This window comes from Rhamphochromis longiceps, linkage group LG13 (genome assembly GCF_057381845.1).
Source record: "Rhamphochromis longiceps isolate RC_006_pf linkage group LG13, R_longiceps_female_GT1.1, whole genome shotgun sequence".
In the NCBI taxonomy this organism is placed as follows: domain Eukaryota; kingdom Metazoa; phylum Chordata; class Actinopteri; order Cichliformes; family Cichlidae; genus Rhamphochromis; species Rhamphochromis longiceps.
In genome coordinates this window covers 38,759,311-38,785,323 of record NC_140569.1, presented here as the reverse complement: position 1 = coordinate 38,785,323, position 26,013 = coordinate 38,759,311, and the positions used below count along the sequence as shown (strand labels likewise).

Below are 26,013 nucleotides of genomic sequence, written 5' to 3'. Positions count from 1 at the left end.
TTGCATGTTTTTTACCAAACATCGACATAACAAGTGAAATCAAATCCTTGTTTCCTCTTCAAAATCTGATGAAAACACCTTATTGGGTAATAAGTTGAGTTTCTGGCTATGTGATTCTACATTATGAGTATCAAAACTCTGCTCTCTGTTGCTTTATTTTGTCTGAATTGGAGCTGTCACAATATCAGATTTTTAATGACACCTTACTGCAAAAATGGTATCCAAAAACGATAAACTAAGAACTATCTTTACAATGTTGCTTATAATTAAGATAGAACACTAAATTGAGAATTTCATTGGCTGTTACAGGTCTGAAAAACGGAGAGAAGCAGATACAGTAGCTATTCAGATGACAGCTAAATATTCTGGTAGATAGGCATGTGAATAAATAAAGACTGTGAGTAGGCGTGTCAGCTTCCTTCACATGTGTATCTGGGTTCAAGTGTCTAAATTTGCCATGTAGTTAAAAAAGCAGTGTTGGTGTTATTGCAGATCCTCAAATATGAAACGTTAAATAGCAAATCTCAAATGAGACTGAAAGACTCTAAATCAGTATTAATGTGAACAGCAAGTTATGTAACTCGAGAACTACCAAAGGATTTAGGTTAGTTAGCATGAACATGCTCTTACCAAAGACAGCCTCTAGTGTGTCTGAGACAGAGTTAGCTGTTTACCGCCAAGCCTTTGAATTCTTGGTGGAAAGAATCAAACAGGTGAAAAAGTGCTGACTCACCGTCAACCACACGGCCTGGTTCTGCTATCAGCCAACCAGCAAAGGTACACGAATCTGCAAACTCTAAGAAATACTAACTATGAAAGCCAGTATATTGTGACAGCCTTAATCAGGAGCTCTACATTTAGCCATCTAAATCTCCTTGATTTGTATATTTTGATAGAAAGATTCATTACTATGTATCAGTGACTTGTTTAAAGCCAAAAGTTGTTACGTTGTATTACTGCATGAGTGTGTTGTGTGATCGCAGTCCTGTGTGGTCCATTATCTGAAACTGTGTGATGAGACTGATGTTGGAGTCAGTTCATCCTGAATTCACTCAATTCAAAAAAAAACTGTTGTTTTTTTTTTCAGACAGCACTGATTAAAAATTGCCCGACATCTGAAAGCGGTAAGCTCACAGCCCCTGGCTTCAGTCTATGGCAACATTAACAGCTGCTGCCCAGAGTATCAGCTTCACCGTGAAATGTTCTTTTGATATCCACAGAGCATTATTTATTATTTGTTACAGTCTCTGTGAGACTCTGACATTCCCCGAAGTGCCATTAACGACCACTAAATATTTTAGTTTTGGCTGCCTAATATAACCTTAAACAGCCTTGTTTTAAAATGATTCATTAAACGATTGTTTTTGTGATGAACTGGTCCCAACTCTGTTTAGTTGAAATAGTCACTAAATACATTTTATCTGCTGTGTTATATGATTTCATGGGGGTGCACTGCATTGACACAGACTGGGGCAAGTCACCAGTGAGGCTGGGGTGTGTTGGGGTCTCTGGTGGAGTATGAAAATGTATTTCTTTATGTATTTAGCTTCCACAATAGTGGTTGCTAGTACCTTTACTGCTCAGTTTTAGTTTGCTTTATATTCCCTCTGTACTAGCTGCTCTTTTCTTGTGCTGCTTTAATCATTTCCACCATCCAGCACCTACATGAATGAATTTGTGTTCCTTTGATAGAAGTTATATATTTGGAGATAAAGTATCTGAACTTCAGGGACCACGCCTCCAAACACGCTCCTTCTGGTTCTCATCTATATGTGTTCCCCCAGTTCTACAAGCTGTTCGTTCTCGTTTACATGCCCCTCCCTCCCCTTTTCAATTCTTTAACTTCTTAACTTCTATTTAGTACATGATGAGCCGCCAGTCTCCTCTGAGGCCTTCCCCAAACCACAGCTCAATTCATGGCCAACCATTCACCATTATCTACTAAAACGCTGTCAAACCTCAAATGAGGACGTGGGCCCAGCTAGTGAACTGTATTTTTATACATACACTTGTGCACGTGTGTTTGAGGGGGACTGTATTTAAACATGGCTGCTACAGTAAACCATCACTGGGGAGACTGCTTTGGACCTTCTCTAAATGAGGCACTTTGGGGAAGATTCACATAAATATGAAGTATTATCTTGGCATGAAATACATTTTTAGATGATCAAACAAATCATATTTTAAAATGTTTTATCTCTTATTTTTATCTTTATAGCCTTACAGCTTTTACCAGAATGTCCAGCCCTGGGCCCAAACCTAGATTTGTTTTTGGCTGTAATATGTTGTGTCAGCTAAAACAGGTTAGAATACTAGCCCAGAAGACTGATGCAGTTCTGCACATTACTGGCAGCAGCCAGGTGGTGTGAACGGCCTCTAAAACTGGGTAAAGCCACAGAGCCGTTTGGGTCCCTCCCACACCACAGAAGAAGACCAGTCACGCTATCACAGTGACTGTGCACCCCTTTGTTAGTTCCTTGTGCTAGTGAAAAAATGCAGCAGTGTTTCAAGCTACAGTGTTCTGAGGAGCACCAGCAGCACATCAAGGAACCCAGAATATCGGTTGTCTGAAACTCTGTTCAAGTAAAAGATCCCCTGTTTGGTTCGAGAAGGAGAGGTTACGTCAGGAAGAGCAGCCACTGAAAACTCAAATCAAACATGCAAAGTTGCCCTCTGTGATAAGGGAGCAGCTGGAAGTAGCACAGAGTTCTTTTTCCCTGCACTGCTGATAAAATAAACATGCTCATCAGCCACAGGTTCTGTTGCTTTTGACTAACAGAGCCATTCATGGATATGGTTAAACTACCCAAACAAGGTCGCCCTGGCTGCATAGGGGGAAGTGGTTGATGTTGTCAAAGGGTACGTTACCAGAGGAGAGCATATAGCTATGGGCTCATAGACTGACCTACATATTACTTGTACCTTTTACTTTAGTAGCTGTGTTTAGCATGAGGTTATTAACCTTATGGAAATGGAAGCGGACTGATACTGACGTGATACTTTTCTACTTTAAATTCAGTTCAGTTCAGTTCAATTTCTTTATTGTCCCACAAGGGGAAATTAGTTTGGCAGAAGGATAAAAATAAACAGAACAATAATATAAAATAATAATGACAATAATAGTGAGATAAAATGATCATCACTTTAGACAGCAAGTCACGTTTAACCATACATTCATACAGTGAGCTCTATCTACTTTCATCCACAGACAGCTGAGTGCATCTTCGAACGCCATTCGTCTCTGACTTTCTCTGCTTCTCTGTGCCAATGTGCATTTCCATCAACCTGCCCCTTTTCTTCTACCCTGTCATACTCTGCTGCTTTCACTCCTCCATGTTTTGCACGTTCATCATTTTGTTCCTGCAGAGTTTTTGGGTGAATAGAAATGTCAGTCCCCGACGTGTTCCTGTGAAAGCACGCTTCTGTGGGTTGGGTATTGATAGCTGTTGGAATACAGACTGCATCAATAGTATGTCCGTTGTCCCACTTGAGAAGATGGGGTGCTAGAGCTGCTCTATGCCCTGCACTGGAAGGTCTGACCATAGTGTAGTCCTCTCGTTAAACAACAACCTGTAGCAACCACAGTTGTTGCAAAGGTAGGCAAATGCGGCTATGTACACTTTGCATGTTTGATTTGTGTCTGCAAACTGCACTTAATGAACCACACACCTAAGCTTAATGACTGTTGACCACTTGTCCTCACATCCTGTGTAATTAATGCGCTGGAGAGACCATTCTTGGCTCACCTGGGACCACAGGTGAAAACGTCTCTTGACGTTCTTCGTTTTGTATTCAGACCAAATCTGGGAGTGCATGATACAATTATTAACAGCTTCACTCCCATGTAGATGGTATCTGATGCATGTTGAGAATCCCCTTCTGTGGGTTCTGAAGTCCGTTCATCCAATAACTGCTGCTACTATTAATCTATCATAAAGAGGACATGATGTCAAAGGGGTTTGCTTTGATTCGCTTTTGTGAGATCACACGATTGTAAAAATATACTGTCCATGAAAGAAATTGGATCATAGCACAGTGATTAGCATCCAGTGGATCCTCTATCTTGGGAGGAGGTGCAACTCCGTTGGAGAGCTGCATCACAATTCAATCACAGACAGAAATTTGGGTGAATCTTATGTTACATATGGGTGATGTGCATATAATGTAAGCTGAACATTTAACAAACGCAAACAGAGACCAAAACATCAGCAGGTGTAGGTGACGGATATTTAAACATACATAAGCTGCAATCAATACAGTCAGATGTACTGGTTTGTTTTGGCTCGTCAACTACAGATCCTCTCACAACATCTTAGCCTGTTGTCAGACAACCCAAAATCATGCAGTCAGGGTCACCCTCAGCAAAGACGCACACTGAGCTTATCATTATCATCATAGCAGATACTTTAATACACAAGCAGGCTCAGAGTGCAAAACAAAATGATCTAAATCTGCTAAGCTTAGCAGGGGAAAGCAAAAAGAGTATTTTACTGTTAAATTCTTGCCAGAATACAAAAATAGTTAGTGAATTATTTATATGATAAATTTAACACCACCTGGGAGCTGAGAATTTATTCTTTAAATCAAAGGAAAGTTGCATTGAAGCGTGTTGTATGTTACTTTAATGACCTGATAGGTCACACAGTACTGTGAACCCTTTGATTTCACTGCAGTGCATATTTCTACAGTGTAATGAAAAACTGTTTGTCACCTACTTGACTTCACTGAAATGTTTCAGATTGTCAAGCAAATTTTAGCCGTTGACAAAAACACAGTAGATATAAAACGATGATTTCATTTATTCATGGAAAACAGACAAACACATAAATACACAAATCCAACCTCATGTGGAAAGTAAACGTAAAACTGGTTGTGTCATCCCAGTTTGATTCACTGAAATGGAGTCCAGTTTGTCTCCACTATCCTGAGCAGAGATGGGTTACGCGTTACTGTAATCCGATTACTTTTTCAAGTAACGAGTAAAGTAAGGGATTACTGCAAAAACGGTAATTAGATTACCGTTACTTTCCCGTAGGAACGCTGCGTTACTGCGTTACTAAAACCATGATTTATTTTGCGAGAACGTCTCATGACAGTGACGTAAGCAAGTGCGACGTTCGTGACAACAGCTGTGTGCAGATCAACAGTGCATCATATATCGAGTGCAGAGAGAGTATGAGCGTGCAGCGTTTAAAGCGTGGAAGTACTGACCTTACTTTGAGTTTGATTCCATAAAAAGTGACAAAAACATTAGTGTCCGCTGTGCGTGGGAAGAAAACTTCTTTTTACAGCGAAAAAAACCCCCCTAAACTTCCAACAAGCACCGAGTAGCTACCACGTAATGGGAAACTCACAGAGAAACTCGTGGATTCTTCCACTGACCGCTGCGGCACACCTGCACCACGGTAAACCTCCGCCTACCGTAGTCCTGCTTTACAGGTGAAAATAGAGCAACAGGACCGCTGAGTCTGTGACTTTATTTATTTTCTGCTGTGTTTTACTTGCATCTATTTGAAAGACTGAGTGTAAACACAAAAAATATTTTATTTTATGTGCTGGAATGTGCAGAAAATAGGTTTAAATGTTAAACAAATTTGTTCCAGTCAGTGAATGTTGCATATAATTAAATTTTTGCTTGATGCATAAAGTTAAAAGATTAAAACTAATAAAACAAGTTTTAAAAAGAGACTTTTCCATTTGATTACATTTTGTATGATGGATTATGCAGAAAAAGTAGAATTGGGCTGAAAGAGCTATCGCTTTATCACCTCTTCAGGTTGTAAATCGTGTTTTTAAAAAGTAACTAAGTAACTAAGTAATTAATTACTTTTGAAAATAAGTAATCAGTAAAGTAACTGGATTACTTTTTGGGGGAAGTAATTAGTAATTAGTTACTGATTACTTTTTTCGAGTAACTTGACCAACACTGGTCCTGAGTGGGTGCATATTTCAGCCATGTGACACAGTGATTGATCCACAGCACTGCAGACAGACGTGTTGTGGATAAGACGCTATCCTGGCAGTACGTATGGGACCGATCGTCAGAAAGTCTGTGTCATGTCAGTGTGCCTCCAACATGTGTGTAGCATATACAGTATGTAATGCTTTGATGGATGAGAGTTTTGATAATGGTCATGTTTTTATCATTGTGATGATAATGTAATGCAGGTTGATGTTCTTTTGTGCTGAGGGAGAAAAAAGAGAAAGCTTGATGCCTCACAGGTACTGTCTCTTTCTTATCTCTGTTCACATGTGTTTGTATTGTTTTTCCTGCTCTTCTCTGAATAAAACCACCACAAAACTGTTTTTCTTATTTTTTCACCTCCATTACCACCATAAGTAGTTTTGTTGTTATTTTTTGGGAGCAGCTGGGATTAAATAAATAGAAATAAATGTGTACAAACACACACAAAAAACTACTGTAGAAAATCAGCAGCTGCTCTTCATTTCACTTTGAAACCTCACATTTCTGATCTTTTTCATTTGAAATTCTGATCTCTGCATGGCAGATGGCATCGATAAAATCTTCTTTTTCTTGAGTTGTCATGTGCATAGCATGACCGTTTTAATTTGGCCAACTCAACTCAACCGGAAACACAATGAAGGCATATAAAGGACATTAATAACCTTCACATGTAGTCTGCCGCTGAGCATGCTTGTTGTGCTCGTGTGGATTTACAGCTGTTAAAACTGAGAGTTTATCTGATGTATTAAAAACTGACCATGTTAAGCAGCAGCATTCTTAGTTGTCTGTGTTATTCCCAGTCCAAGAAAATGTCACAATGATATTTATTATAATACTGTAATATAATGTAATATTTAGGAAAGCCAGGGCAATATTTCAGTGAATCTGTGTGGCAGAGATTTGTACCAAAGAAGTGGCATGTTAGTGTCTCAGATCTCAGCTATTAGCAGCATCTGCCATGGCTCTGCAGGACTGTGTCGTTCTCTTTCATGGGCACAGTATCAGATAGAAGCTACCCCTCAGTTCCAAATGAATCCCACAATAAACATAGATGGAGGAAACAGATTTCCTCTGTGATGTTTCTGCAGGAATATGAACACTGGAAGAAACGGAGGCCTTTTTGTCAAACTGTAAATCCTGCTTTAAAAGAGCGTTCAGCTGAACTGTTTCATGAATGCTCCAGATGTGAGTCGTGATTGATCAAACTCAAAATTGCAACATTGCATCATTTTAAATGTAGCACTGTTAATAACTGGCTCTGATTTTTAAAGATATAGTCAAGAATCCAAAACACTGTCTCCTCCCTGTAGACGCTCCGCGAGGCCTTTGAAGCAGCCAACTTCAGCTGCTTCTTCTTTGTTGGTCTCTTTTCCTTCAGTAACTGAAAAGCATGCTCTGTCGGGTGGAGATCAGGTCTTGACCACTGAAAGGTTTCCCACCTCTTTGCTTTGAGACACTCTTGGGTTTCTTTGGCAGGATCCATTTGTACTGTGAAGCGCTGTGTAGATCCATTTGACTGAACCTGAGCAGAGAATCTTGCACCATACAATTCAGACTTTTACCAGCAGACACATCATCAATAAACGCCGGCGACCCTGTTCCACGGGCAGTCATTCATTGCTGCCTTCCACCATGTCTGATAGATGTTGTGGTACACTTTCCATTTCTTTTGAATTCTTTACTATTTTCATCATTCTGGTGCATTTATTTGGGTTTCAGCTGAAACTCTTTTAGATGGTTTCCACCTTGTTGTTAACCTCCTGTATTTCCATTTTTAGGATTAACTTGCTTGTTTGGAGCTGGGAACTGAACTGTCAGCCTTCTGATTAGTGGAGGACACTTTCTCTTGTCTTCTGGTTGTGTTTTTTTACTTTGTGACTGTCTGTCAAACAGTATGATGAAGTAGAGTATTATTTATTTGTCACACATTAAGACTTAATCATCAAGTTAATCGCTGAGATCTGGGAGCACATAAGCACTGCCAAACATAGGCTCAGTCAGACAGTCAGACCCAGCCCGTTCAAGCATTCGGCCTTAATGGACCATTTGATTGGTACTAACAGATCTCTAACGAGGCAGTGAATGAATGAAACACTTTCCAAGTGTTCTTTAATGTCATTTAAATCAGTATATGTGAAATCTTCTCGCATTCACATAATTGGTTTGTGTTATCTGTATTTGTATGTATTTCAGACCGTGGAAAGGGAAGACAGAGACAGGCCATTTTAGGCGAACACCCATCTTCCTACAGTGATAATGGTTATGGTAAGTAAGGATTTTTCACAAGCATGAAGACACAATGCACAGTACAAAGACAGGAATAATCACAATTAAATAGAAAATAAAAACTCATTTGATGGCAAAAAAAGACACTCGGTTAACTCTTTGCCTTCTTTCTCTCGTAGTTGATGTTTTGTCTTTCCGTCATCTGCCAGGTGTCTGACCTGGTTCTGCTGAAGACAGCTTTTTGTGTTTACAATGACTTCTTCCTTTCGACTGTTGTGAAGGCAAAGCACATGGCAACAGTGACCTGGTTTCTCTCTTTGATGCTTCGAAATCTACCTGTTTTGAACTCCCACTATGTCGATACATCCACGGGGCTAAAAAAGTTGGAACACTGAGTAAAATGTAAAAAAAAAACCCCAAAAGAAACCCCAGAATGTGATGATTTACAAATCCCGTAAAGCCATAATATATTCTTATATACATATATAAAGTTAGAAATATCCTGTCTCAGAGTGACGCTGAAAAACTTGTTCATGCATTTATTACTTCCAGGCTGGACGACTGTAATTCATTATTGTCAGGATGTCCTAAAAACTCCCTGAAAAGCCTTCAGCTGATCCAAAATGCTGCAGCAAGAGTCCTGACAGGGACTAGAAAGAGAGAGCAGATTTCTCCTGTTTTGGCTTCCTGTTAAATCCAGAATTCAAAATCCTGCTCCTCACATACAAGGTCTTAAATAATCAGGCACAAAACCTGGAGCTAAGGGGGCAAAACGATCGCATGAGTGCTGCTGTTTGACTGAGGAAGAATAAAGTAGTGGTGGTAAGCCAATAACATGACCACTTAAAGACAAAGCAACAAGGTGACATATACCAGTTTATAAATTGTGTTGATAGGCCTCGTAAAACCAGAGTCATGATAAACAATATATACGCGTGTTTGTTCCTCAATAGTTTCGTCACGTTTATCAAATCAAATCAAATCACTTTTATTGTCACATCACATGTGCAGGTACATTGGTACAGCACATGTGAGTGAAATTCTTGTGTGCGAGCTTCACAAGCAACAGAGTTGTGCAAAATACAATAATGTAAACAAGCAAAATACAAGAATGGCTACATCTGAAACTAATAAATATATGTACAATATATAATAGTATATGCATTTCTGGATGTGTATACTAAATATTTTTCTACGTGTGTGTGTGTGTGTGTACACATATTTTACAAATTAAATAGAGTAAACAATAAATAAAATATATAAAAATATTGTTTACGGTCTAAGGACAGCGCAGCAACACTCTGCTTATGAGCAAAAACAACCCCAGAGGGTTAAACATTTTTTTAAAGTAACGCAATAGTTACTTTTCAAGTAATTAATTACTTTTAGAATCTTGTAACTCAGTTTCTAACTTAGTTACTTTTGTGGAGAAGTAACTAGTAACTATAATTAATTACTTTTTCAAGGTAACTCGCCCAACACTGTGTAAAAGTACAGGGTGGTCCATTTATATGGATACACCGTAATAAAATGGGAATGGTTGGTGATACTAAAGTCCTGTTTGTGGCACATTAGTATATGTGAGGGGGCAAACTCCTCAAGATGGGTGGTGACCATGGTGGCCATTCAGAAGTCGGCCATCTTGGATACAACTTTTGTTTTTTCAATAGGAAGAGGGCCATGTGACATATCAAACTTATTGGTAATGTCACAAGAAAAACAATGGTGTGCTTGGTTTCAACATAACTTTATTCTTTCATGAGTTATTTACAAGTTTCTGACCACTTATAAAATGTGTTCAATGTGCTGCCCATTGTGTTGGATTGTCAATGCAACCCTCTTCTCCCACTCTTCACACACTGATAGCAACACCGCAGGAGAAATGCCAGCACAGGCATCCAGTATCCGTAGTTTCAGGTGCTGCACATCTCGTATCTTCACACCATAGACAATTGCCTTCAGATGACCCCAAAGATAAAAGTCTAAGGGGGTCAGATCGGGAGACCTTGGGGGCCATTCAACTGGCCCATGACGACCAATCCACTTTCCAGGAAACTGATCATCTAGGAATGCTCGGACCTGCACCCATAATGTGGTGGTGCACCATCTTGCTGGAAAAACTCAGGGAACGTGCCAGCTTCAGTGCATAAAGAGGGAAACACATCATCATGTAGCAATTTCAAACATCCAGTGGCCTTGAGGGTTTCCATTGATGAAGAATGGACCCACTATCGTTGTGCCCCATATACCACACCAAACCATCACTTTTGTTGTTCCAACAGTCTTGGAGGGATCCATCCAATGTGGATTAGTGTCAGACCAATAGCGGTGGTTTTGTTTGTTAACTTCACCATTCACATAAAAGTTTGCCTCACTGAACAGAATCTTCTGCGTGAACTGAGGGTCCTGTTCCAATTTTTGTTTTGCCCATTCTGCAAATTCTGTGCACCGACCTGGGTCATCCTCGCTGAGATGCTGCAGTAGCTGGAGTTTGTAAGGGTGCCATTTGTGAGTAGCTAATATCCGCCAAAGGGATGTTCGACTAATGCCGCTCTCCAGTGACATGCGGCGAGTGCTACGCTGTGGGCTCTTGCTGAATGAAGCTAGGACAGCCACTGATGTTTCTTCAGTAGTGACAGTTTTCTTACGTCCACATTTTGGCAAATCCAACACTGAACCAGTTTCACGAAACTTAGCAAGCAGTTTGCTAACTGTAGCATGGGAGATGGGTGGTCTCGTAGGGTGTCTTGCATTGAAATCTGCTGCAATGACCCGGTTACTGCGTTCACCAGATATCAACATGATTTCGCTCCTCACGTGTTAACCTCTTCGACATGTCAATGGCTGTGAACAAAGAGAAACTTGTAAATAACTCATGAAAGAATAAAGTTACGTTGAAACCAAGCACACCATTGTTTTTCTTGTGACATTACCAACAAGTGTGATGTGTCACATGGTCCTCTTCCTATTGAAAAAACAAAAGTTGTATCCAAGATGGCCGACTTCTAAATGGCCACCATGGTCACCACCCATCTTGAGGAGTTTGCCCCCTCACATATACTAATGTGCCACAAACAGGACTTTAATATCACCAACCATTCCTATGTTATTACGATGTATCCATATAAATGGCTCACCCTGTAGAATGGAAGCAGAGCCTTCAGTTTTCTTCACCATCTTCTGGGTCTGGGGGTGGATTGCCACTCCGGGGATGCTGGTGCCTGGACCCGGGAGTATAGTGTTTGTATGAGGAGTGTGAGCATGTGTACTACATACAGTTCTGTGTGTCTCTATGTTGGATGAGGGTGGGAATGCATGTTTGTGTCTATATGTCAGGTTGGGTCTTAGACTCCACCTCTCTCAGAACATATTTCCCCTCACCACACTCCCTTTCAGTGGCTGGTGACCCCACCCGCTGGTGGCTGGTTCTTGGTGTCCAGGGCTGGGTGCTGAGGTATGTAGTGGCTCACTCCCAGACTCCATGGTCTGTCGGGCCCCGTCTGGGGTGTGGATGGCCTTTGGGTTTCTGGGCCCGAGACTCGGTGGAGCCTGCAGGCTCGTCGCTACAGCCCTCTGTGGCTTCTGCACAGTGGCTGCTAGGTGACGCCCATCCATGGCTCTCCTCAGCTCTTTTCTAGGTAGACCTAAGCTAACGGCAGCTAACAATGTTAGCTCAGTGGTGAGTAGCCTTCAGTAATAGTAATAAATCACACAGCAATAGTACATCAAAGATACTTAAGTGGTACATAACCCAGGCAGCTATCACAACTAAAACAAGTTAGTTGCAGTAGGCTAACGTAGTTTTTAAAAAAGAAATTCCAGATGTTTCTTTAGGTTGGAGTCTTTTGACGCTGAGAGCAGCTTGGTTGCTGGCAAAGAGAGTTCGCACGGTCAGATTTCGCCCTTCATCCCTTTCTTCTTTAAATGTGAAGTGGTGTTGGAATTTCCAAGTTAGAAATGCATTCCTGCCTGTGCACTGCTGGCACGTTGCGCTGGCTCTGGGTCCATTGTGTAACTGACGCCACCAACATTATTATTATTATTATTATTATTTTTTTTTTTTGCCTGTCCCGTTTGGCTCTTTTGCCATCAGAATTGTTGTCTAAAGGCAAAGAAAGATGCCCAACGGATTTACTTTACCAAACTGACCATCCCAGCCTTGCCGTAATGGTCCATTTGATTCACCTTTTATTGTTTATTTTATTTTCACTTACTGAATACGGGACAGACTTGACTGGGGGAAAGAAGGGGAGAAAGAAAGAGGGAAAGAGAAACAGCTGAGAAGAGGGACGGGGGAGAAGGGCAAAAGACAAAAACCAACAGAACGGGCAGAGAAAAAAAAATGCATATATCAATCACCTGGATCACCTGCTGAGAAAGAAAAAAGAAAGCAAGCAGAAGAGAACAAGAGTAATAGAATAAACAACATCACAATGATATATGGGAATATGACAGTAAATACTAAATGTTAAACATTATTGTGCAGCACATAAGATCAACAGAACACAGTGTGCTTTGAGGTAGGAGCCAAAAAGGGTGTAGTTTGTGGGTGTGATCACCCGTGTGTACACCTGTGAGCATGGACGCGCTTGTTTTTTGTTTTTTTAAAAGGTTCCTTCATGTAATAATCTGCTAGAGGGTGTGGGGGGGCCACAGCCCCGTCCTCCAGGGCGTGAAGCAGGTGTGGAGGAGATCAAAACTCCAGACATCCAGAGGCCCCCAGAACACAAGAGACCAAGGAAGACCAACAGAGGGGCAGCCGCGCCACTGTCCCAGAAAGAGCTGAGGAGAGTCCCAGATGAGGGCTCACTCAGCAGCCGCGGAGCAGAAGCCAGGGGGAGTTGCAGTGACGCGCCCGTGAGCTCCGCCGGCAGCCAGCTGCGCCTGAGTGACCGAGCCCCAGGCCGAGAGGCCGGGGGCACCCCACCTCCGAAGTGGCCCGAGCGAGCCCCAGGCTCCAGGCCCCGATAAGCGGCCGCCAAGGAGTGAGCCGGTGTGTACCTGGACGCCCATCCCCGGACACAAAGAACCACCAACGCACCGATGTCTGAGGGGGTCTGCCACTGGCAGGGGAAGTGGTGGTAGGGGGAGATAGGCCTCCAAACCTTGGAGGGCCTGAGATGTCCCCAGAGAGGTGGCGCCTGACACCCAACCTGACATATAGACACAGACATACAGGCACACACAGATACAAACATCCATTCCCACCCTCATGCTCTCATATGCACTTACTCCACACTCAACCAACGTGGAGACAGACATAAAGAGACGTTGTACACACGATCACACTCCCCAAGCGTACTCTACAAACCGGGTCTAGGTGCCCCCGCCCCTGGAGGGGGGAACTGCACCCAGACCCAGGTGGTGTTTCCCTTTTCCCTGCGGTGGGGGGAGGCAGACCGCCCCGACTCCGCAGCAGCAGGAAGGCTCCACACTCCAGACCGCAGTCGGACGGCCAACTCCTCCTTTACGAATAAATTCTTTACAAATCCTACCATGTGGATTCATGGATTTTTTTTTCACATTCTGTCTCTCACAGTTGAAGTGTACCTCTGGTGCAAATTACTGACCTCTGTCATCATTTTAAGTGGGGGAACTTGCACAATCGGTGGCTGACTAAATACTTTTTTGCCCCACTGTACTTTCAAGGACAAAGAACATAGCTGGCCACTGACCACTTACCAGTGTGTTGCAAGTTGAGGTTGCATCGATTCCCAGATGCAGTAGTAGTAGATGAATTTGCCAAGATCCCCCCAAACTTACAAAAGCTCTGTCTGTAGCCCAACAGCACAACTCAGAAAACAGAATAGCCTTTGCTACCTTTGGGACGAAGACCTCTAAGAACAGTGATTGGTTTGAAGCCAGGTCCAGCACAATTACTCTTGTTTTCTAAGTAAACTGAGCTCCAAAAGCTAAATACGAGCGCTCTCCAAACAAGAAGTCCCTCCAAGCACTTAGTGCTGCCAGAACTACAGTAGAGCAGTTAGTAGGAAAATGTCCAAGTAAATATCTTGATGCATGCTCAGTCATCCAGGTAAGGAAATCCCCAAAAGTCTATTCTCTTCATCTCTATGTAGCGTTTTCAGTGGGAGAAAGTTCAAGTGACTTCTTCAGTCTCAGCTGACTGCAGGTTTCCCCAACGGTACATTTGCATAATGACAGACACTAGCACCACCGACTAACAATAGGCCGCAAGGTCAGTTTCATGGTTATTATTTTGTAAATTGTCATTGGCAAAATGGGCAACTGATCAATGGCCATGAGTACCATTCACAGAGAGTTAGGGAATGGCTGCAATCACAGCATTGTAAGATGGTGAAAGATGTATCCTTTGAAAGCCACAGAGATACAGTGTTTAGAGAACATGCACCTCAGCTGTTCCGATACTTCTGACAAACGAGATTACTAAAGGTTTTCGCTTAGGCAGCGGTTGTCCTTCTCTCCTGGATCGCCTGGAGCTTTCTTTAGGAGTTTTCCCCGCTTTGACAAAAGTCCAGCTGGGATAACCACATCCTCTGGGCCTTCTTGATGTGATGTTCTTCTGCCTCCCTGGCCGCTGTGTCAGTGGGAATGGTGTTCGCTCGTCCTCATGACACCCAGTTTGTGCTCCAGTGGATGATGCGAGTCAAACCTTAGATACTGATCCGTATGTGCAGGTTTACGGTACACGTCAGCTTTTAGATGTCCCCCATTACTGATGGAAATCTCGCAGTCTAAGAAGGCTAGCCTCCCACTTTTCATATCCTCCCTGGTGAAGTTGATTTGTTGGTCCACCGAGTTAATGTAATCCGTTAAATGTGGAACGTCCTGAGATTTGATTTTCACCCAGGTGTCATCCACATAGCTGAAAATCAGTGACTTTGTGGTGTTCCAGGGTAGGATACAAAAGCTTCTTTTGGACTTTTTCCATGTATAAGTTGGCCACAATTGGTGAAACTTGGGAACCCATGGCACACCCATGTTTCTGGGTGTAGTACTTACAGTAGTTGGTGCTGAAAGTGATCCTCTTGCTGAGGTCAGGGTCATCTTGTAATCTCTTATGAACTACCTCCAATGGAGGACAGAGTTGATCATACAGACAATTGGTCTTAAAGGTGCACGATGTTTATGTCTTCAGTAAACCATACAGCCTTGGTGTAGCATCCCCAGGATAAAGCATTTGGTATGAGGTCCAGTCAATAGCATCGCCCTGTTCTTCCTGGTTAAGACAATCAATCACCCTCTTCTGAGACCTGGGCTCATAAGTATTTTTGTCACTGAGCAGTGACAAAATCTTTTCATGATAGTCTTTCCTTGCACCTACACATGTCTGTCTGAAGGGTGACAATGTTGTTGTCATTACTAAGCAATGAGAGTGGCTTCCTCTTCTTTATGCTGATGTTGGAAGCTGGAGGTTTTGCAATGCTGAGGCAGGCCGAAACTTTCATCTGCAGATGTTGGATCTTGTTATACATTCACTGCTTTTATAACAAGATCCTGTTATGAAATGGCTGTGTGCAGGCAGGAGAAGGACCCAAAGTGCAGACTCCGGAGACAGAAAGTAACTCAAAACAGCTTTAATGCTGAACTCAAAAGGGTAACAAAAACTAAGAATACAAAATACACCTACACAGACAAACCACACAGCAAGATAACAGTAGATCACGACAATGACAAACTGAAACACAGGGCTTAAATACACACAGAGCAATCAGGGAATGGACAACAGGAGGGAAACACAGCTGGGGCAAATCAGGCCTAACGAGACAAAGGAAGCAAAACCAGACACATTTACATGAGACACGGATTTTCAAAGTAAAACAGGAAACATAACACAGACTGAACTATAGACACAGACTCTGACTGGACACAGAGAGACAGCAACTAGAGAACACAGAGACATAAACCATAAGACAGAACTCCAACAAAGAAACCAAAGACTAGAAATGATAAGTAACATAATAAACTCAAAACTCTGGGTCAACGACCCAGGCATCCTAACAGATCCAGGCTACAGCTAAGGAAAAGGCAGCCAAACAGAGGGTGCACACTTGTAGAGGCATACCTGTATCTGATGTAGCAGGCTGACATTCCCACATCACCATCACTAGCCTAAGCCAACACTGATCCAGAGATGATGACACATCTCAAAACTAGGGCACGTCATCCAAAGTCATAACAGGGCATCAATCCTTTTCTCATTTTCAGTTGTCTTCCTATGTTGCTGCTTGGTTGGGGGTGATTTAAGTGTCTGATTAGTTTTGTTGATACATTTGTCGTTGTGGTGGTCACCCCACAGTTTACTTTGGCGTACTTTGATTCATCACTCACAGTAAAGAGCTTCCATGCCAATGACATGTTGGCTGTGAGTGTGCGCTCACTTATTCACCTGTGGCGCATGAAGTGGTTCAGAATTGGATTGGTGCAGACAGGCTTTCATTGTTCTTGCAAGACAGCGACTGTTTTGATGTGTGCCTTCCCAGGTCCACCATGTCCCCTGCTGCCACTGCCCGGCAACAGCAGGTACAAGCTCACTTCATTGGACGTTCCAGACATGGTGTCTTATCCACTGCCGCAGTCATCCTCGTCATACTCTGGCCATGCCCCCAGTTCTGTTGCCATGGTAAGTGGCCTCCATCCATCCAAGATGAACTGCACCCGCATCTTCAACCTCTTCTGCCTCTACGGCAACATTGAGAAGGTAAGTGTTTGTTTGTGTATTCTTCATGTGTCTTTGGCGTGTTTTTGTAGAAACACGGCAACAGCTGTTAATTTTATTAACAATTAATTAATAATTAGGTTGTAGAAATTGTGCTGGAAGGGAAAAGCTAGTAAAAACAATAAAAAGATTCCAGTGGAAGCAAACTCAGAAATTGTGTGTGTGTCTATCATATCCTGGCCCTTCAGTCCTACTCACAAGTAAATGACAGTATATTGAATGGGATTAGACCTCTGTACATCAACACCTACTGCATTATTTAGAAATGTACTATCCGTTTTCTTGTTGTCACTCATGTGCTTGTGTGTCATTGAATTCTGTTTAACCTTCCTGCCTTCTTGGGACCTTTTTGTGCCACTGCTATGTGTTAAATGGCTGCCATTTCCACTGTGTTCAGTGGAATATAACCAAACTTGCCACAGGATAGTTTTTACCTGTCAATGTTAATATTCCAGTGTGAATTCCTTAAATCAGCCTAAAATGGCTGAGCAGCAGAAATCCCCACACCCATCACCCTGGGGACCATTTTCTGCCCATTGACTTCCATTATAAATGCTATTTTTCAACCCCAAATTATCATCATATGATTTTATTTTTTCTTCTTTTCTTGGATGTCAATGAAGACTCAGGGCCTTGAAGTTTTAATTTTTAAATTGCAAAAAAAATGCAAAAAAATAATGGCAGGTCAAAATGTATGTTGGTGCCAATCTTTGGTCCATCTAAAGGCCTACTTATAATGACAATCACATATTACTTCAACTGGTTTTTTGTGGAAATATTTAGTTTCGTTTTTTGGTTTTTGGGGCTTATAACACAGGGCGCTCATGTAATAACACTGGGATTTGAAGGGTTAAAACAACGAAAATATAATTAAAACTTTACATGAATATTTCAGGGAGAAGTAGTTTTACAAGGTTGGCTAATTTAAAGTGGAATAAGATATGGATATATGGTCTTTTTATGGCGTGGCTGAGAATGGTCCCTAGGGTGATGGGTGTGAGTTTTTTAAAGGATGGCAGGAGGGTTAATGTCAGGACATGTGATGTACCCCTGCAAACCAAACCAAACCAAACATAGGTCTGATTCTCCTTTTTTAATGTGATATCAGAGATTGTTTACATTGTTTTCTCATACAATTGAAATTTTAACTTTAGGGTTTAATTATCTGCCTCCTCCTGTTCACTTTCGGTATGCCATAAATTACTCCCAGCACTTTAACCCTCTCAGGCTCAAATTAAACTTTTTGTTGCTAATGCACAACCAAGTCCTGCAGTGGTACTTCTAAAAAAAACTCATAAAATATGTATGTGGGGTAATCAGGTTGTTAATTTTTAACTGTTGCAAATCGGCAACGCCTGCCTTGAGAGGGTTAATAATATTTCCATATCTGCTCATCGCTACCTTATAACAAAATAACGAATAGATTCTGCTGCTCCTGTAACACTTAGAGAACTTCCCCAAACATCAAACCCATTCAGTGTTCTCATAGAGTATGTTGATTTCATGACACAGTCAGAATAGCTATATTCTCCAATGTGGATTGTGCAAATTACTACCTGATGTCACAAAAAAGCACAAGTGTAAAATATCCTGACTTTAGATAGCCTTCCAAATGTCCTCTAATGTACACTGTGTCTTCTAATGGTTAACATGAAAGAATGTTTACATCAGTAAAACATGTACACTGCTTTCACAATGTATGGTACCTCTTTAGAACAGCTGTTATCTATGTGCTTGTTATAGGTTAAGTTTATGAAGAGTGTTCCTGGCACAGCGTTGGTTGAGATGGGAGATGAGTATGCTGTGGACAGGGCCATCACACACCTCAACAGCATTAAGGTGTTTGGTAAAAGACTGAATGTCTGGTAAGATGTGCATATCTTTAATTCAATTCAATTCAATTCCATTTTATTTATATAGCGCCAAATCACAACATAAGTCGCCTCAAGGTGCTTCATAGATACAGAGAAAAACCCAACAATCATATGACCCCCTATGAGCAAGCACTTTGGCAACAGTGGGAAGGAAAAACTCCCTTTTAACAGGAAGAAACCTCCGGCAGAACCAGGCTCAGGGAGGGGCGGCCATCTGCTGTGACCGGTTGGGGTGAGAGAAGGAAGACAGGATAAAAGACATGCTGTGGAAGAGAGACAGAGGTTAATAACAGATATGATTCAGTGCAGAGAGGTCTGTTAATACATAGTGAGCGAGAAAGGTGACTGGAAAGGAAAAACTCAATGCATCATGGGAATCCCTACGTCTATTGCAGCATAACTAAGGGAGGATTCAGGGTCACCTGGTCCAGCCCTAACTATATGCTTTAGCAAAAAGGAAAGTTTGAAGCCTAATCTTGAAAGTAGAGATAGTGTCTGTCTCCTGAATCCAAACTGGAAGCTGGTTCCAAAGAAGAGGGGCCTGAAAACTGAAGGCTCTGCCTCCCATTCTACTTTTAAATACTCTAGGAACAACAAGTAGGCCTGCAGAGCGAGAGCGAAGTGCTCTAATAGGGTGATATGGTACTACAAGGTCATTAAGATAAGATGGGGCCTGATTATTTAAGACCTTGTATGTGAGGAGCAGGATTTTGAATTCAATTCTGGATTTAACAGGAAGCCAATGAAGGGAAGCCAAAACAGGAGAAATCTGCTCTCTCTTTCTAAAAAGTTCTAGTCCCTGTCAGGACTGTTGCTGCAGCATTTTGGATTAGCTGAAGGCTTTTCAGTGAGTTTTTTGGACATCCTGATAATAATGAATTGCAGTCGTCCAGCCTGGAAGTAATAAATGCATGAACTAGTTTTTCAGCGTCACTCTGAGACAGGATATTTCTAACTTTAGAGATGTTGCGCAAATGGAAGAACGCAGTCTTACATATTTGTTTAATATGTGCGTTGAAGGACATGTCCTGGTCAAAAATGACTCCAAGGTTCCTCACAGCGTTACTGGAGGCCAAGGTAATGCCATCCAGAGTAAGAATCTGGTTAGATACCATATTTCTAAGCTTTTCAGGGCCGAGTACAATAACCTCAGTTTTATCTGAATTAAGAAGCAGAAAGTTAGCGGCCATCCAGGTCTTTATGTCTTTAAGACATTCCTGCAGTTTAACTCATTGGTGTGTGTTATCTGGCTTCATGGACAGATAGAGCTGGGTGTCATCTGCATAGCAGTGAAAATGTATGCTATGTCTTCTAATGATGCTGCCTAAGGGAAGCATGTATAATGTAAACAGAATTGGTCCTAGCACTGAACCCTGTGGAACTCCATAATTAACCTCAGTGTGTGAAGAGGACTCTCCATTTACATGCACGAACTGGAGTCTATTAGATAGATATGATACAAACCACTGCAGTGCAGTACCTGTAATACCTACAGCGTGTTCTAATCACTCTAATAGGATATTATGGTCGACAGTATCGAACGCTGCACTGAGGTCTAGCAGGACAAGCACAGAGATGAGTCCACTGTCAGAGGCCATAAGAAGATCATTTGTAACCTTCACTAAAGCTGTTTCTGTGCTGTGATGAGCTCTGAAACCTGACTGAAACTCTTCAATAAACCATTCCTCTGCAGATGATCTGTTAGCTGTTTGACAACTACTCTTTCAAGGATGTTTGATATAAAGGAAGGTTGGAGATTGGCCTATAATTAGCTAAGACTGCTGGGTCTAGAGATGCTTTTTGAGTAAAGGTTTAACTACAGCTAGCTTGAAGGCCTGTGGTACATAGCCGATCATTAGAGATAGGTTGATCATATTTAAGATCGAAGAATTAATTAATGGCAGGACTTCTTTGAGCAGTTTTGTAGGAATGGGGTCTAAAAGACACGTTGAAGGTTTGGAGGAAGTAATTATTGAAGTTAACTCAGAAAGATCAATTAGAGAAAAAGAGTCTAACTTAACATCAATGGTACTAAGAGTAGCTGTAGATAATATTACATCTGTGGGATGATTACTGGTAATTTTTTCTCTAATGCTAAAAATTTTATTTGTGAAGAAGTTCATGAAGTCATTACTAGTTAACGTTAAAGGGATGGTTGGCTCAAAAGAGCTCTGACTTTTTGTCAGACTGGCTACAGTGCTGAAGAGAAACCTGGGGTTGTTCTTATTTTCTTCAATCAGTGATGAATAGTAAGATGTTCTGGCTTTGCGGAGGGCTTTCTTATAAAGCAGCAAACTATTTCTCCAGGCTAAATGATGATCCTCTAAATTTGTGACACGCCATTTCCTCTCCAGATTACGAGTCATCTGCTTTAGGCTACGTGTTTGAGAATTATACCACAGAGTCAGGTACTTCTGATTAGAGACCTTAGTTTTCACAGGAGCTACAGTATCCAGAGTCGTACGTAGTGAGGAGGTGAAATTATTAACAAGATAATCGACCTCTGTTGGAGTAGCGTTCAGATACAGTGGGGCAAAAAAGTATTTAGTCAGCCACCGATTGTGCAAGTTCCCCCACTTAAAATGATGACAGATGTCAGTAATTTGCACCAGAGGTACACTTCAACTGTGAGAGACAGAATGTGAAAAAAAAATCCATGAATCCACATGGTAGGATTTGTAAAGAATTTATTCATAAATCAGGGTGGAAAATAAGTATTTGGTCACCTCAAACAAGGAAAATCTCTGGCTCTCACAGACCTGTAACGTCTTCTGTAAGAAGCTTTTCTGTCCCCCACTCGTTACCTGTATGAATGGCACCTGTTTGAACTCATCATCTGTATAAAAGACACCTGTCCACAGCCCCAAACAGTCAGACTCCAAACTCCGCCATGGCCGAGACCAAAGAGCTTTGGAAGGACACCAGGAAAAGTATTGTAGACCTGCACCAGACTGGGAAGAGTGAATCTACAATAGGCAAGCAGCTTGGTGTGAAAAAATCAACTGTGGGAGCAATCATCAGAAAATGGAAGACATACAAGACCACTGATAATCTCCCTCCATCTGGGGCTCCACGCAAGATCTCATCCCGTGGGGTCAAAATGATCATGAGAACGGTGAGCAAAGATCCCAGAACCACACGGGGGGACCTGGTGAATGACCTGCAGAGAGCTGGGACCAAAGTAACAAAGGTCACCATCAGTAACACACTACAACGGCAGGGAATCAAATCCCGCAGTGCCAGACGTGTTCCGCTGCTGAAGCCAGTGCATGTCCAGGCCCGTCTGAAGTTTGCCAGAGAGCACATGGATGATACAGCAGAGGATTGGGAGAATGTCATGTGGTCAGATGAAACCAAAGTAGAACTTTTTGGTATAAACTCAACTCGTCGTGTTTGGAGGAAGAAGAATACTGAGTTGCATCCCAAGAACACCATACCTACTGTGAAGCATGGGGGTGGAAACATCATGCTATGGGGCTGTTTTTCTGCCAAGGGGACAGGACGACTGATCCGTGTTAAGGACAGAATGAATGGGGCCATGTATCGTGAGATTTTGAGCCAAAACCTCCTTCCATCAGTGAGAACTTTGAAGATGAAACGAGGCTGGGTCTTCCAACATGACAATGATCCAAAACACACCGCCCGGGCAACAAAGGAGTGGCTCCGTAAGAAGCATTTGAAAGTCCTGGAGTGGCCTAGCCAGTCTCCAGACCTCAACCCCATAGAAAATCTGTGGCGGGAGTTGAAAGTCCGTGTTGCTCGGCGACAGCCCCAAAACATCACTGCTCTCGAGAAGATCTGCATGGAGGAATGGGCCAAAATACCAGCTACTGTGTGTGCAAACCTGGTAAAGACCTATAGTAAACGTTTGACCTCTGTTATTGCCAACAAAGGTTATGTTACAAAGTATTGAGTTGTATTTTTGTTATTGACCAAATACTTATTTTCCACCCTGATTTACGAATAAATTCTTTACAAATCCTACCATGTGGATTCATGGATTTTTTTTTTTCACATTCTGTCTCTCACAGTTGACGTGTACCTCTGGTGCAAATTACTGACCTCTGTCATCATTTTAGGTGGGGGAACTTGCACAATCGGTGGCTGACTAAATACTTTTTTGCCCCACTGTATCTGAACGCTACTCCAACAGAGGTCGATTATCTTGTTAATAATTTCACCTCCTCACTACGTACGACTCTGGATACTGTAGCTCCTGTGAAAACTAAGGTCTCTAATCAGAAGTACCTGACTCCGTGGTATAATTCTCAAACACGTACCCTAAAGCAGATGACTCGTAATCTGGAGAGGAAATGGCGTGTCACAAATTTAGAGGATCATCATTTAGCCTGGAGAAATAGTTTGCTGCTTTATAAGAAAGCCCTCCGCAAAGCCAGAACATCTTACTATTCATCACTGATTGAAGAAAATAAGAACAACCCCAGGTTTCTCTTCAGCTCTGTAGCCAGGCTGACAAACAGTCAGAGCTCTGTTGAGCCAACCATCCCTTTAACGTTAACTAGTAATGACTTCATGAACTTCTTCACAAATAAAATTTTTAGCATTAGAGAAAAAATTACCAATAATCATCACACAGATGTAATATTATCTACAGCTACTCTTAGTACCATTGATGTTAAGTTAGACTCTTTTTCTCCAATTGATCTTTCTGAGTTAACTTCAATAATTACTTCCTCCAAACCTTCAACGTGTCTTTTAGACCCCATTCCTACAAAACTGCTCAAAGAAGTCCTGCCATTAATTAATTCTTCGATCTTAAATATGATCAACCTATCTCTAATGATCGGCTATGTACCACAGGCCTTCAAGCTGGCTGTAGTTAAACCTTTACTCAAAAAGCCATCTCTAGACCCAGCAGTCTTAGCTAATTATAGGCCAATCTCCAACCTTCCTTTATATCAAACATCCTTGAAAGAGTAGTTGTCAAACAGCTAACAGATCATCTGCAGAGGTTTATTTGAAGAGTTTCAGTCAGGTTTCAGAGCTCATCACAGCACAGAAACAGCTTTAGTGAAGGTTACAAATGATCTTCTTATGGCCTCTGACAGTGGACTCATCTCTGTGCTTGTCCTGCTAGACCTCAGTGCAGCGTTCGATACTGTCGACCATAATATCCTATTAGAGCGATTAGAACATGCTGTAGGTATTACAGGTACTGCACTGCAGTGGTTTGTATCATATCTATCTAATAGACTCCAGTTTGTGCATGTAAATGGAGAGTCCTCTTCACACACTGAGGTTAATTATGGAGTTCCACAGGGTTCAGTGCTAGGACCAATTCTGTTTATATTATACATGCTTCCCTTAGGCAGCATCATTAGAAGACATATCTGTGCATAACCAAGGTAATGCCATCCAGAGTAAGCATCTGGTTAGACACCATGCTCCCAAGGACATCATCTTCAGTTTGATAAAAGCAGAAAGTTAGCGGCCATCCAGGTCTTTATGTCTTTAAGACATTCCTGCAGTTTAACTCATTGGTGTGTGTTATCGGGCTTCATGGACAGATAGAGCTGGGTGTCATCAGCATAGCAGTGAAAATGTATGCTAAAATTTCCAGTAATGCTGTGAGGAACCTTGGAGTCATTTTTGACCAGGACATGTCCTTCAACGCACATATTAAACAAATATGTAAGACTGCTTTCTTCCATTTGCGCAACATCTCTAAAGTTAGAAATATCCTGTCTCAGAGTGACACTGAAAAACTAGTTGATTTATTTATTACTTCTAAGCTGGACTCCTGTAATTCATACGGAAGAGGATTAGAGCCACTGGGAAAAAAAGTGGGCTCGTCTTTTTTTCTTCTTCTTTTCCAGAATTCTGAGAAAGAAGTCTGAATTCTGACTTGAATTCTGACGTGCCCACTTTTTTTTTTCCAGTGACCCTAATCCTCCACAAATTCATTATTATCAGACTTTCCCCCCAAAATTCATTTTTCTTTTAGGACTGTTCCCTGAACAGAATTCAGTTAATCCAGAATGCTGCTGCATGATTACTGAAAAGGGCTAGAAAGCATATTTTGCCCATACTGGCTTCTCATTATTTGATCCTGTTATCTCCAAAGTCAAATTTAAAATCCTTCTACTCTCTGTTTTCCTCCCCTCACCCCCAGACGATCGTAGCAGATGGCCCCGCCCCTCCCTGAGCCTGGTTCTGCCGGAGATTTCTTCCTGTTAAAAGGGAGTTTTTCCTTCCCACTGTCGCCAAAGTGCTTCCTTAGTGGGTCATATGATTGTTGGGGAGTTTTCTTTATTTTTTTTGTGTTTATCTTACAACATAAAGCGCACTGAGGCAATTTGGCACCATATACTTCTTTATTTCTGTGTATATTATCTAGACTATTTCATGATCAGTAGATTTGTTATGCATGGATTTGATAAGAAAAGTAACACAGTTGATGTTTTTGGTTTTTGCAGTGTGTCGAAGCAGCACGCAGTAATCCCCAGCCAGGTTTTTGAGTTAGAGGATGGCAGCAGCAGCTATAAGGACTTTGCTATGACCAGAAACAATCGCTTTAGCAGTGCCGGACAAGCCTCCAAAAACATCATCCAGCCTCCATCTGCAGTGTTGCACTACTATAACGTTCCTCCGTGCATATCACAGGATCATTTACTGAGGGTAAAGTACTTCTGTCTGTTCGCTGTCCGTCTTTTCTGTGTAACTGTAAAGAACTGTTTAAAGGTATTCCAAACCTCCTAAATATGATTATTATCTTGGAAATTCCAAAAAAACCCATTGTTATTAAGAAGACTGCCCTGTTTTTCTGAATTAACAAGATATCCTTAAATGCCCAAAGATCCTCTCTTGAGTTGAGCCTGATTTCTTGAGCAGTCTTTGCCATAAAGAAATCCACTCCCACATTGTATAACAAATGCTGATAAGTTGTATGTTTAATTGTTGCCTAGTGCAGAACTGCTCACACGCTGCTGTCTGTGTTTCTGTAGCTGTGCACGGAGCATGATCTGCCTGGCTTTGTCAAATTTAAGATGTTTGATGCCAAACGTAAGTAGACATTTGATTGAACAGATGAAGTCTCGTGAATGTGGTCATCGCCTGCCTTTTAATGTTCAGTCTCTTTTTTCAGCCTCTTCTAAGACCATCTCCGGCTTGTTGGAGTTTGACAGTAAGACAGAGGCTGTGGAGGTTCTTACTGTTCTCAACCACTACCAGATTAGGATTCCCAGTAAGTCCATGAGAAAAACATCCATCACTGCCTACTCTGTCAGTCT

The 26,013-nt window shown here is 41.8% G+C and overlaps 1 protein-coding gene across 1 annotated transcript in view; it reads left to right on the top strand.

The window, feature by feature from the left end:
- Nucleotides 1-26,013, top strand: part of LOC146656468 (heterogeneous nuclear ribonucleoprotein L-like) — a 77,731-nt gene that overhangs the window by 37,957 nt on the left and 13,761 nt on the right. The window contains exons 8-13 of the mRNA XM_085427212.1: nt 8,159-8,230; nt 16,654-16,871; nt 18,633-18,754; nt 25,201-25,402; nt 25,729-25,786; nt 25,869-25,967. Of these exons, the coding sequence (XP_085283338.1) occupies nt 8,159-8,230; nt 16,654-16,871; nt 18,633-18,754; nt 25,201-25,402; nt 25,729-25,786; nt 25,869-25,967 (771 nt within the window). The remainder of the gene's footprint in view (nt 1-8,158; nt 8,231-16,653; nt 16,872-18,632; nt 18,755-25,200; nt 25,403-25,728; nt 25,787-25,868; nt 25,968-26,013) is intronic.